This window comes from Leguminivora glycinivorella, chromosome 14 (genome assembly GCF_023078275.1).
Source record: "Leguminivora glycinivorella isolate SPB_JAAS2020 chromosome 14, LegGlyc_1.1, whole genome shotgun sequence".
NCBI classification, from domain to species: Eukaryota; Metazoa; Arthropoda; class Insecta; order Lepidoptera; family Tortricidae; genus Leguminivora; species Leguminivora glycinivorella.
In genome coordinates this window covers 6531590-6545554 of record NC_062984.1, presented here as the reverse complement: position 1 = coordinate 6545554, position 13965 = coordinate 6531590, and the positions used below count along the sequence as shown (strand labels likewise).

The 13965-nt window shown below is 35.5% G+C and overlaps 1 protein-coding gene across 1 annotated transcript in view; it reads right to left on the bottom strand.

Moving 5' to 3' along the window:
• Positions 1-13195, bottom strand: part of LOC125233616 (multiple inositol polyphosphate phosphatase 1-like) — a 32107-nt gene extending 18912 nt beyond the window's left edge. Inside the window, exons 1-2 of the mRNA XM_048139677.1 lie at positions 13039-13195; positions 10759-10915 (exon numbers count right to left, since the gene is read on the bottom strand). Of these exons, the coding sequence (XP_047995634.1) occupies positions 10759-10915 (157 nt within the window). The 5' untranslated portion in view covers positions 13039-13195. The remainder of the gene's footprint in view (positions 1-10758; positions 10916-13038) is intronic.
• Between the last annotated feature and the right edge of the window lie 770 nt (positions 13196-13965).

The window sequence follows — 13965 nt, the reverse complement described above, 5'->3', positions numbered from 1 at the left end:
TTAGTGACAATTTCTGAATTCGAACGCCTGAGACTCAAAAATCGGCCCGCTGAGGCGAAAAATGAAATTTGTCTTCCCTATTTAAGTCCAAAGGACCAAACACCAGGCTAAACTTCGACAAAATAAACGTTATCGGCCTCTCTCAAATCTATCTATCTGCTCTATCAAAGCATGAGTGATAGAGAAGCAGATAACGATTTTCAAGGTCGGCAGTAGGTCCTCAGCTTAAGAATCTAAACAAAAAAACATACTCGATACCTGTAAGTTGCTGCGTAATCACATGGGCATAGGCAAACGACACGTGATGGTATCGCATATGAATAACAAACCAAAAATTTGTAACCTTCTTTGAATAAGTAGGTACATTTTAAGAAGGGTAAAGTCCTTTAGGGATTGGGTAGGAAAAATAGTTATTTGTTATACAAGGGGGCAAAGTTGTATTTGAATGCCGAGTGTGCAATTGAAAAACGAGCAAGTGAAAGAATCCTGAACTTGGCGAGTTTTCAACACACGAGAAGTAATAGTTATTTGTTATACAAGGGGGCAAAGTTGTATTTTAACGCCGAGTGTGGAATTGAAAAACGAGCAAGTGAAAGGATTGCGAGTTTTTTAACACACGAGAAGTAAAATACATTTGCACCCGAGTGTAACACAAAACTTTTCCTCTCACTATAGTGAGGAAACTACAACGCAATAAATGCGTTTATCACTGCTTCCAGTAGTTCCACAGGTGGTAAATCATCTTTATTACTAGATTCACCTACTTATATCAATTTTACAGCAGTTAATTTGACTTTATTCAAGGTCAAATTACTTTACCCACTAGTGGATAAAATGCGTTTTTACCCGCTGGTATTAAAGGACAAAACACGTGTTTCCGAGCTAGTGAGGGGAAAAATACATTTGCACCCGTGTGTAACACAAAACTTTTCCCCTCACTATAGCGAGGAAATAACAACGCAAAAAAAATGCGTTTATATCTGCTTCCAGTAATTCCACAGGTGGTAAATCATCTCCATCACTAAATACATCCACTTTTATCAATTTTAAAGCAGAAAATTTGACTTTATTCAAGGTCAAATTACTTTATCCACTAGTGGGTAAAATACGTTTTTACCCGCTGGTATTAAAGGACAAAACACGTGTTTCCGAGCTAGTGAGGGGAAAACTATTAAAGTACTGGCATGCACTGTAGAACATGCTGTTGTTAGAGAGATGTAAAGCGATGCATTCTCCCAATTTTTATTAATTTATATATATCATGCATTAGAAGAAAGAGCCTATTCATGATGGTGTGTGTACTTAGTCCCTCTGTGCAATTAAAATAACCTAGCGTAAACCTATAACCCGGTTATTTACATGGTGTACGCATGACGAGCACGTTTCGCCAAGGTTTACGATTCCACACTGTTAAATAATGAGTTGGGATGGCATCCAAACGACTCGCTGTGTCATAATTCAGTGCCGTTTTACTTGTTGCATCGAGTAATATTGTAATTTCGGATACAAAATATATATATAATCGTAGACCATGTCTGAATTACAGAGAGTCTTTGTCAGACGTCAGAGCTTCATTAAATTCAGAGCGCTGAGGACCTCGAACGTGCTTTGTTTTTTTTTAATGGTAATTAGGTATCACTACTTCGCGGTAATTTAAAATATTCTTAAGCACTGTCACTGTAAGATAATGTTCTTCAGGCTTAAAAGTAGGTATTTGAATTTACTGACCCATCTCAACAACCATTATAGTGCTTTTCAATTCCATGTATGCATTGCGAAGTTAACATAACAATTGAATCTATGCATCGGGTTCACTAACGCGTAACAATATGCGTGGTTCCATGGAAAAGGGACCTTCAGGACGCTGCTGTTCTATTATGGTATAGGTATATACGTTACAGAATGGATCAATTAAATTTATAATATCTGGGCAACCGAGCTTCGCTCGGTTCTGTTTCGTATCCTTGACATGTGTCGCCATCTAGTTCAAAAATGAATAGTACCTACATCGAGCGAAAGAATTCTCAGCCTTAACAACACAACTACTCCACACGAGATGGCGCGCATTTCGCCACAAAAACTCAAATAGTGTATTTTCTATTCGTTTTAGCCTTGACCTGTGTCGCCATCTAGTGTTTGCAATAAATAGTACTTACATCGACCGAAAGAATTCTGTCTTAACAGTACAACTACTGCACACGAGATGGCGCGCGAAGAAAAACGCATGAAAACTCGAAAATTCGCGTTTTCCGGGACCTAAGGATAAGTTAGACCGATTTTTCACCCCCAAAAACCCCCACATAACAAATTTCTGCGAAATCGTTAGAGCGGTTTCCGAGATCGTCAGTGTAAATAAATATATTATATAAATAAATAAATAAATAAATAAATAAATAAATAAATAAATATACAAGAATTGCTCGTTTAAAAGTATAAGATAACACAACATTTCACTGAATTAGCTTTTACCCACAAACTATTTTTGATTTAAGCATGGATCTCCTTGATCTGCGAAAAGAGCCGAGCTTTTTCAATGTCTCTTCAAAGTATTGACGTTTGGGCTTATTTTACTCAAACTCGTTTATACTTTCTTTCTTTCCAAATCGTCAGTTCTGTGCAAAGAGGATCAAGTATTATAGAGAGTTACTGTAAAAGTAAAATATGTAATCACAGTGCATAGACTGCCATCTCTCGACACAAGCTTAAAACTTTAAACCTCTGTTTTGACAATTTGGCACATATTCTTAGCTTGATATGTGTTAAAATGTCAAAAATAATATTAGCGTCATCTAGCCAAGCGTCCCCCAAAGGTGTAACGCCATCTAGGCCACCGTATCTATTTCTATTATGGTTCTGATCTATACGGAGTTACATATGTCTTTGGTTCTGTGTAAGGAAGTTTTATACGGTATCATGTAATTGTATTTTCTAAGGAAGTTTTATACGTTTTCTTGATGGCTGGATTTGACTTTCCACGTCCATTTCCAAGGTCCACGAATTGTCCCTTAACTGATGGAACACACCTTACCACAGATAAAAGGGCTTGCCGCGGCCGCTTTTGTCACGTGTGTATGCTTGGCCTATAAAAGCGGTTTTATAACCTCGGGACATGATATTATAAATCTGGATTAAAGGGTTGTTTGGGAAACTACAGGGTGTCCTGGAAATATGGTTTGAATCGAATGATTGAGAAATTTAATACTAAAAGAACCAATTATATTTATTTTATATTTATTATAGATAATATGGATATTGAGTGAATTATTTAGTTACGGCTTGTATGTTTTCACGTGCTTAGTATATATGTAGTTAAACACAAAATTAATATTTAAACCCGCCCGTGTTGTTTATATTTTCAGTTTATTTAATTTTAAAATAATTAAATACATAATATACATTGTATTTTCATTAAATTCCATACATATCCATGGGAACCAACCCTTTTCTGGGGACAGCCTGTATCTACCGCACTATGCTATGACTTATGATGATAAATCTATAAAATCTATTAAAAAGATTGTTGGAGCGAGCCCTCACGCGTGTTTGTCATACTATGTCCATTTATCATAATTTTTATTATAATTTATTATGTGAGTACCTACCTAAGTGCTTTTTCTCATTATCCGATCCGATATCAGATGTAGGACTGATAGGTATTCTATCTTTGATTTTTGCCTTCGAAATCCTTCCGACATCCGATATCGGATCGGATAATGTGAAAACGCACTAATACTCATATCATATATCACATATAGTTTGAATATAGGTAGTAAAAATCAGAACTTAAAATATATTACAGGAAAAAATAATTAAATATTACGGGAATTCGCATGACCCTTTTCAGTTAATGTTTGGTGCCGTATACATTTGACGAAGATGAATCTTAGGTCAAGTATATACCTAATTCTTAAGGGCCTTAAATTCGTAGACCAAAAAAATTTGAATCTTTGTGACTGAAGTAGGTACTTATATACCTACCTAGTAGGTACCTACCTGTCTTCTGCGGGCGTAACACACTAGTTCGGTGAGTTCGATAAACTTTATCGCATCGGTGCGTCCCTATTGGGGCTGCGGGCTCCAACTATAAATGCTCAGATTGCAACATAGCCTTGAGCATGGCTGCCTTTTAGGCACCTTCCGACAGTTTAATGCGAACACTACTGCGTGTCAGAAATGTGATGAGAGTAAACAAGTTTAGGGGATAGTCTGACATCATCGATTCATTTTACAATCTTCTTCTTAGAACATACCGTGTCCTTAAGAGGATACGGTAGCGAAAATGCTAAAATGGAAATTGGGAATTTTAGTTAAATATACAAGTGTTATTAACTAGACTTAATGATTACAATTATTGATTTAATTAATCTCTTAGTCTGTTATTCATTAATAATATCAAATGGTGTGTACTTTTTGCTGTGTACTTAACACAGCAAAAGGGAATGTACAAGTTTCTAATGGGGTGGCAACGCGCATGTGACACTGTTTGAGTTGCAGGCGTCCATAGGTTACGGTGACCGCTTTACATCAGGCGGGCCGTATACTTGTTTGCCACCGACGTAGTATTAAAAAAAAAAAAAAAAAAATGCGTCTATTTCGCATCAAGATAATTATTACAGACGAGAGAAAGGAAGTCAAAAGTGTCAAAACAACTAAAATAATTGACCGAATGCCACGGCAAGCTCAAGAAGGCTTGTGTTGTGTAAATCAGATACATTAGTCGGTGCCTAAAGTTTGGATTCGAAATACCTTGTTGCTAGAATATTTACTAGACTAGACGTAACACGACAGTGTTCTAGTTTCCGTACCTATGAAAAGCATTCCAAATTGTAGGCATTGGCCATACCTATGTACTAAAGATTTATGAGCGTTCATTTACCTCGTCGTTCATGTACCGATAATGTTTGTGACATTTGTTCCACAATAAAGTTACTCGTATTAATATTAACAAATATAATGACAAGTGCAAAAGAATTTGCGCGTTGCAAGGGTTTTAAGGCACAAGGTGAAATCTTTTTATTAAAGTATCTGATTATCTAGTGAAAACATTTTTTCAACACATGAACGAGAGAGGGGACAAATAAACAAGTTATTTTTTTTCATTTACGCTGATTAATAAGGTGTGATTATAGAAAGAATAATTAAGTTTGAGTTTTCGTGTTGTTTTGTTTACAATGTATGTATGCGTTACTGCACTGCGTCTTTAAATAAAATAGAGATAACTTTAGCAAAAACCTCCTTTAGTATGACAGATGAATTATAAAAACTCGAAACTACCCCTAAAAAAACAACACCTACTGCGTGTGACGTTTGAGACGAATCTAAGAAATAATTTTGACAGTTACAATGTAAAATGTCAAAAATAATAACAGAAAGCTACATTTTTAAACAGCTATTTTTACTCGTCTGGCAACGGGAAATCTACCGTAATGATTAGGCATAATATCGTATCATAAATATAACTAATTTTAGGGCTTACGCCCTTCGTAACAAGGGTCATATTTCCAGCCTTGTCACTACCGGAATTAACTACTGGAATTGTGCCAATAGTAGATTTTTCATCGTTTGATAAATACTGTTTAAAATAGCATGGTGATGTCTCATGGGCTCATTATGGCGTTATAGGGAACGTGTTGATATTAATAGTTATTTTTATTTTAGATATTTTATATGTTGATCAACATTGGCCCATCAACATTCTACATTCTACACTTCCTAATATTATACCATCAAGCGAACATTCTGTAAAGATTAAAGTGACAGGTTTAGATATTTCGTGAGCAATATACTTACTCAAAAATGGATGGCGTAATTTTAATTTTTAACAAACTATGTTACTGTTACCATTTATTTTATCCCCCATTAGTCTCATTACTGCATGTTTAAGTACAATAGATTAAATATATTAAAATTATTTGAATGTATACTTTACTATTTAAATTACTAAGGAGTGCATCCCATTTTGTTACTCTCATGAAAAATTTGCTATGTGCAAACTACGACTTACGATCATGACATATTTTTGTGTTAGATTAGATGATGTATAAAAAAAAATACTTGTCGAAGTACACTTACCTGTTTTGCCAATCCTATTTTTTTAGGTGATGGTGACAGGTGATGACACATATACCTAACTGAAATACCTACTAGGTTAAAACGAACTTTTTCTACTTACCCTTGTACGCCGTTCCTAGATATGGTTCCGTATATGTTCCAGTAAGACATGTAATGGTAAAAATACAATGTAGAGTAGCCAGAGTAGGTAAGCGTAGAAGGTATCTACATATGTAATTATTTAGTACATCCCTGTTTCACAGTGTTTTAATGCCAACATTTGATTAATCCTGAACAACTCAGGCTCCAGTATGCTTAACTTAGATAGGCAATTTAGCAAAAAAAAAAATTTTGAAGGTACGTATTCGCTCGAGGTGATTTTTCGATTCTTCGGGTCGGGTGGTAAAATTTTACTTTTAATTTTCGGGGGGTCTCATGGTCAAATAAGAAATATTACAGCAACGTTTTACCGCCAGAGTGCAGCATTTTGACATACAGTAAACACACACAATAGTACATTACGATACAAGTGCGTAAAAAAGGAAGTTCGAAACGAGTGGCGATAAATTAAAACACGACCGTTTGAAGGCTCATCTGTACTGAAAAACGTCGTACGATACACGTGCAAGAAGGAAATTCGTAACTCGTGTCGATTTAAAACACTCCCTTCGGTCGTGTTTTAATTTATCGCACTCGTTTCGAACTTCCTCTTTTACGCACTTGTATCGTAATTTTAAATATTCTCTATGACATTGATAGTTATTATCAAGGCGGTTTGTTTACAGAGGGTTTACCGCGAATCACGTTTGAAGTGTTGCTTCCACAAAGGGGCAACATGTCAAACAAGGTTCGCGGTAGGTCTTCCTTAATGTGCAAGTAGCGCCCTCTGACCAAAGCTTTGCGTAATATCCCCTATTGTAAGCACAGGGCCTGGTCTGCCCCAGGGGAGTTATGACCCCCATGACCTGGATCCGCCCTTGTAAAAAAGGTAAAAATAAAAGTGTTATCTTTTCCCTGTCGGTTAACTAGGCACTCTTGCTTTAGAGTCTTAATACAATGAATGATTAATTAGCACGTCTTTTACTTCCTTCTTTTACTATTCGTTTCTAGACTCGTTTAGTATGTAAAACTGCATTTAAATTTAAATTAAACGCCACTTGAATTGATTGGTACCGCTGCTCTCTTTTTTATTTCAATCTATATAGTGAATTGTACAGTTTTTTTAGCTCATTTGACAATTTTCACTAGTCTTTGGTAATTACATTATTTAAGTATAGGTACCTGCTTAAAATTAAAATAAAATATACCAATGGCTTTTGGAAGTGCATTACTTATGAGTAGATGATCATGATATGATAATTTATGGGACACCCTGTATACCTACCGAAAACGCATAAATAAATAAAACGATAATTGAGTTAAAAAACCTATTTTTTGCAACCGGAAATGACATTGGCTTAGTTATCAAAATATGTAGGTGGCTGTTGTTTTGACTGCGGCCTGATCATATTGCACATTACATAAGATAACGGTGTAATATCAAACCGTTTGTGGCGCATATTACTGAATGGTTTCCTGGGTCTCACGCCTACTCGCCAAACTGGCTAGGTACCTATCTGCGAGGTGACCAGCAATAATAGGCTACTTGCCCCTTTTCACTTAATCAGGCAAAAACAACATTAGCCATGTTAATCTATAGATTGTCTGTGCATAACGTCAATCGAATTGAACGCAAAAAATTCTGACATTTATGTGTTCATCATGTCAGTGATTGACTCGACATAAAGTTAGGTTCTATGACGTCATTACATCGCTGACAGCGTTTTCGGTGGCCGAAGTTAAAAAAAATATTACACACATTTTCAATCGAAAATACGTAGTCATTATACACTTTTAATACCCAAAATTTATAAACATTAGTTTCTTATGTCAAATACTACAGGAAACAACCATTTTTTGTGCCAAATTCGATATGAGTCTATTAGGTATATGACTTATTTTTAACCCCCGACGCAAAAAAGACGGGGTGTTATAAGGTTGACGTGTGTGTCTGTCTATTGTAGCTCCCAAACGGATGAACCGATTTAGATTTAGTTTTTTTTGTTTGAAAGCTGAGTTAGTCGGGAGTGTTCTTAGCCATGCTTCATGAAAATCGGCCCACTATGTCGGGGTTTTTTTCACAATTTTATTTTTTTCATATTATATTGAACTGTCACCACATACATTAGACTTTAGAGTAATCGCGCTTTCTTGGCGATCCTCATATATTCCTGATCAGGCTATAGTTTAGGTCAGTGGACTCAGTGGTGGGCAAATTTTTCTCCTCAAAAAGGGCAAATTCCCGCGAGCCGTACTTTACCCACCAATGGTCTAGATAATCTACTATCGACTAATCTAGTCCTGTAGGTAGGAGTAGAACCTGTAATGTGTGTCAAATATTACGATAAAAAGTGGAACAACCCGAATTAGCCCTGTAACGTAAAGGCAACCAATTTACTAGTGGTCGTCGAACCGAAAGTTGTATTGTTGAGTTGTTACGATGACATGCAGTAGACATGGTTACTCAGCAAAATGCCTGTTATAAAACTGACGGCGCCCGCTCTTTGATTAGGCGTAGAAAGTTCGGTAAATGTAATACAAACATCACATCAGGCATAAAATACGAGATCCTAAACTAACGGTATCTATCGTATCCATAAATACACTAAGGTACCTATGTATTTAATTAATTCTTCGAGGAAAGTCTTCAATCTCGTTACTCCATTTCAAGGGCATTATGTAAATAGAATTCGAAACTTTTTTCTATAATTAACAATAACTAAGGGCCAGTTGCATCAACCATATTTGAGAGACACATCATCGTCATGCAACAGACATGTATGGAATTTCCCATTTCCCATACAATAACATTTTACGAAGGCTTTAACGGTGACAGACGGTTTGATGCAACCGGCCCTAAATCTCTTAAGTCCTGAGTTTCTTTAAAAATAACAAAATAAATTTTATTTTTAAACTACAATGGAATTAATTACAGTTCCGAATTCAACAGTGCAAAAATTAGTCTGGGTCTTACGAGGATAGCCAGTATTATGCTAGTTGTAGTTTTTTTGTCCATGATTTGTTTCTATCCACGTGTCCAAGATCAAAGATAAATTTATTGAAAAAAAAAATAACTAGGTACAATACAATAACAATGCTATATATGCATACGTTTTGGCATATTTTCTTTTAAACTTAAGGGTAAGGTTTGAAGACTTAAAGGTGAATGACCCGGAATAGTGAAGAGCTACCTATAGGCAAATTGATTTTTAATTCATGTGTCAAACCTTTGTGCGTTTGTCTATGGTTTTTCGCTTCGTAATGTTGGCACTGTCACAGTCAGAGTTGCTTTTGTTTACGATGTTTCACGCATAGATAGGTAAAATTTTAATGACAAATTTCGGATTTTTTATTAATTTAGGTATTTTAATGTCAAGTTGTTAACTCTATCATATGATTACGAGTCTGAATCTGTTATTATGTGATTTTTAAATAGTTGGCCTCATTATCTTACCCTAGACCTAGACTAGGGTCATTGTGCTAGTTTACGTCCAGCACGGAAAGCATAGTCGCGCGATAGACGATAAAATAGCAGGCCGTCCCTATCGCACTATTTGTAAGTGCGATATTTTATCGTCTATCGCGCGACCATGCTTCCCGTGCTGGGATTCCCTTTATCTTGCAGAATATCGATTGTCCGAAATACATTTGGCATAGCAGCTTTCGCAGAAACATTTTTACCCGAATGATACCTGATGCATAATTGTACAAATAGCATAACTGTCATATCGCATATCATTCATTTGGCAGAATTCTGGATAGCAGAATACTGATATTTTAGATTTTAATATAGCAGAATATTATTTATTTAATTTATTTATTTATTTATTTATTATATTGCCCTGAATTAGTAATAGCATACTGCTAATACCGTCGACTTTAATTTTGCAGCATTTTATGTTGCATAATAATCATGTTGCTGACTGTAATTTTGCACCGAGTAGACGTTCCGCCGAATTTATTTTGTCATGTTGTCAGAAATGTACATTAGGTTAGAACCCCCATGTCGACAAAATACTCACACGACACAGAAATCGTATATGTCACAGAGTCGGTTTAGGTGCGACGACGAGCGAAGCGAGGAGGAGCGTTTTAGGTTGACAGTGAGTAAACCAGAAAACCCATTTTTAATGTAAAAAATAAATAAAACATAAGTGACATTATTCTGTGCATCAACATTATGCCAATGTATTATTCTGGCTATACAATTGTGCGAAATGAGAGAATGCCAAGTCAATAGAATGCGACACAATTTTTGACAGAACAATTAATCGATTATACGACTATTATACAATTTATTACCATTATGCCATTGTATTACTCTGCTTTAAATAATTCTGCAAAATAACAGTAGGTATGCCAAGAAATGTAGGTATGCAAAAAGACGAAAAGAGGATTCTGCCAAGCGTTGTTATGCGAAGGTAAAATATGACAAAAAAAATTATGCAAGATAATGGTAATCCGGTATTAATATAGGCAGATAAGTAAGATAATATGTAATTATGTACTACCTAAGTACTTGGAGGATTTTATGTAAGTCGGGGCGTCAGTTTTCTCTGCAACTGACGTAGGTACTTAAAACTTAAAACTTAAAATCTACACACTCACCCGGTATGTTCTGCGGGTTGAGATTGGGCAGGTTCCTGTTGACGTAGTTGTAGGCGGTCTTGGTGCCGAAGAGCAGGTACTGGGGTTCGGGGCTGGATTGACACGTGTCCTGCCCGCGGGCCGAGGCTAGCGCCAGTAGCAGGAGACACCACCTCATCTTTAACAACATGTTTTACTTTGTTTTTAAAGTACTCTCGGTCCGGATCGTACCTGGTCCAACAGATCTCATTGGCTATTCAGCGTGGTAACGCTGCCGGTGTGATGGGGAGATTTGAACCAGGAACGAATTATTTTATATATGACGAAGCCTGTTGCGGATATCATCATTGGTTTGTTTGACGAAGCATGTTGTTGATTTGGATTTGTGGCCACCTGACGAAGCCTGCGTTGCGGATGAATTTTCACATGGGAGTAGTGTTAAGTACTGTTTTTATTTTAACGTTGGAAGTGTAATTTTTGTATAATTATGTATTCTTATTTGACCCTAATAAATTGTAAAGTTCGTAAGTGGGAAATATTGTATTGTTATCGTTTTTTGATCGTCAATAAAATTAATTAACCTGACAGCGAAGGTCTACGGTTTAATTCGATTTGCTTTTTGTATATGCAGATTGCAGATGTTCTCCGCAGGTTGCCATAATATTTTTTTCTATAAATGAAGATATATTCCATGTTGGTCAGTTTGACAGGTACCTCACTTACCTATAGCCTACAGTTTAAAAAAAATCCAGATAGATTCTCGTACATCCTTCATATTTTAACTGAATGTGTTTTTGGTAACTAATCTTCGCCTTTACAATCAATAAAATTATAAGAGTTTTAACATGACGATCATTATTATGAGATATCTATACCTACCTATTAGATTTGTTCATTTGAAATGTATTCCATTATGTATTAATTTTTTTAGTTTGAATTCGTTTTTATGTTAACTCTTTTTGTTTTGATTATTTTTATTGATATTATACAATTGAATGAATGCATGTGAAATAATTATATTGACGATCATAATGTAAATTCGTATAGGTTAACATAGCATAATTTATAATGTAATTTATCATTATGAAATAAATAAAACTAAACTAAACTAAACTATATTACCTATATGTCTTGACTAGCTATAAACCTGTCAGGAAGACGATAACTTTCACCTTTATTTCCAGGAAATCGTGGTTTCCGGTATCATTTGTAAATCATAATTTAGGTGAGAATTTTAGGTCAGTAGGTACCTATTAGCCATGTCCTATTTTAATGTTGCTTGATTGCCTCTATTTTTTTTTTTTTTATAACGGGGCAACGTTTAACCTCTCCTGCTAATTTTGATACCCCAAGAACCACTCAAAGTACTCATACATATTTTGCTCCATACGAAAACTAGGAAACTAGGTAAGCGTTATAATATAATACCTACCTATATTACCTACCTATCTACGATTCCATTATTTATTTATTTTATTTAAACTTTATTGCACAGTAAAAATATACAGTTACAAAAGGCGAACTTAATGCTACATGGCATTCTCTACCAGTCAACCTTTAGGCCAAACAGAGAAGACCAAAAAAAGGTGCGGGATATGTAAAGAACACTAAAGACTTGATTTTATTGGACTACGTTATAGAAAAAAAATAGGGACTCCATTGAACTAATTCCATTGAACGTTATTACATATTATTTATTGAACAATTTAAAAAGCGTACAGGTAAATCATCACTTAGTAGTCGTCTTGTTTACAAGCCACCAGCTGAATAACTTAAACTTCGCAGAAATGAGGCCGTTAAAATTCCTTCTACGAGGCAATTGTACTTATCAATAATAATTTGCAATTATGTATGCTTGCCTAACCTTTTCACACCTACAGATTATTGTACTTCTTGGGTGATTCACTTCCAAAGACACATAATTTAGATAGAGAGGTGCCAGTACCTGTCTACTTAAAATAAAACATTTTATTTTGAGCACATCCAATTAAGTAAAGAGGCAATGTCTAGTTAACTAGTCATTGCCTCTAGCACACGTGTTCGATTCGTGTACCATTATAATATTTTATACAAAAACGAATACAAATATAAATAGTAAAATAACATATTAATATATTTGCAGTTAAAAACACAACGAATACCAAACGAAACAACTTAAAGGGTCACAACAACAAGTAAATCATGCCGGCGCAACAACTTCACATGCCACTTACACTTTTAAAAAGTTAAAAACAAAACAAAAACACTTCAAACAAATTCCAAATTCAAAACGAAACAGTGCAGGCAACTTTGCGAAATTACCTTAAAAGCGGGAATCGGGAAACGTATCCGGGTTGTCTATAATGTCTATGGTACTCGCGACGCGGCGTCTCTGGGACGCGTTGGCGGGCAAACTGGCTGGCGAAGCGAAGGCATGGCGTTGAGGTACAACACTAGGGCACTCCCATGGAAGAACGAGATGCTAATAGTATTACGGTAAAGCGGTTACCTCGATAGAAAAGTGTTCTACTAAACTAACGTGAGGTAACTTGACATAACAATAAACATTTTAACACCTGAACTAAGGTTAGATACATTTTAATTAGGTACTGTACAAGGAAAAGAAATGATAATGCGGACGTTGATATGTTTTGCGAATATCTATAATAATAAATAAGAATTAAATACTTAGGTACTTTGTATGTTACTCGTTTAACTAAGTATAGCCAAATATGTTGTTTTCTTCGTAACTGAAGACATCGGTGATTTTCCTCAAACGGTACGAACGTTAGACCGCACTTAAATTTGTAAAGAAACAATATTTAATTCCTTAAAAGATGAATCACTCTTCGAGTTATGAAGTAATTATGGAGACTTCTCATATATACTTACCTAATAGACACAAATACCTCACAAACTTTAGCTAGGAATAATTCAATTACCTACTGACTGGGATTGTATTATGTAACATCACATAAGTAGTACGTATGATTACCTGCATGCTTAAAACCGGTTTAGTAGAATTCCCATTGAACTCTATATGGCGTTGTTACGGAGTTAATGAAGCAAAATCGGTAGCTAGTGGTATGTCCATAGGTACTCTTGTACCTAGTCACTAAATTAACACTTCCAATGCACTGACTCTACATAGAGCCGTTAATAGTTATTTGGTTTACATGGGGACAAAAATGGAATCTTGGGTGTTGCGAGGGTTTCAAGGCACGAAGGTTAAGCAAACTTTGCCACCGA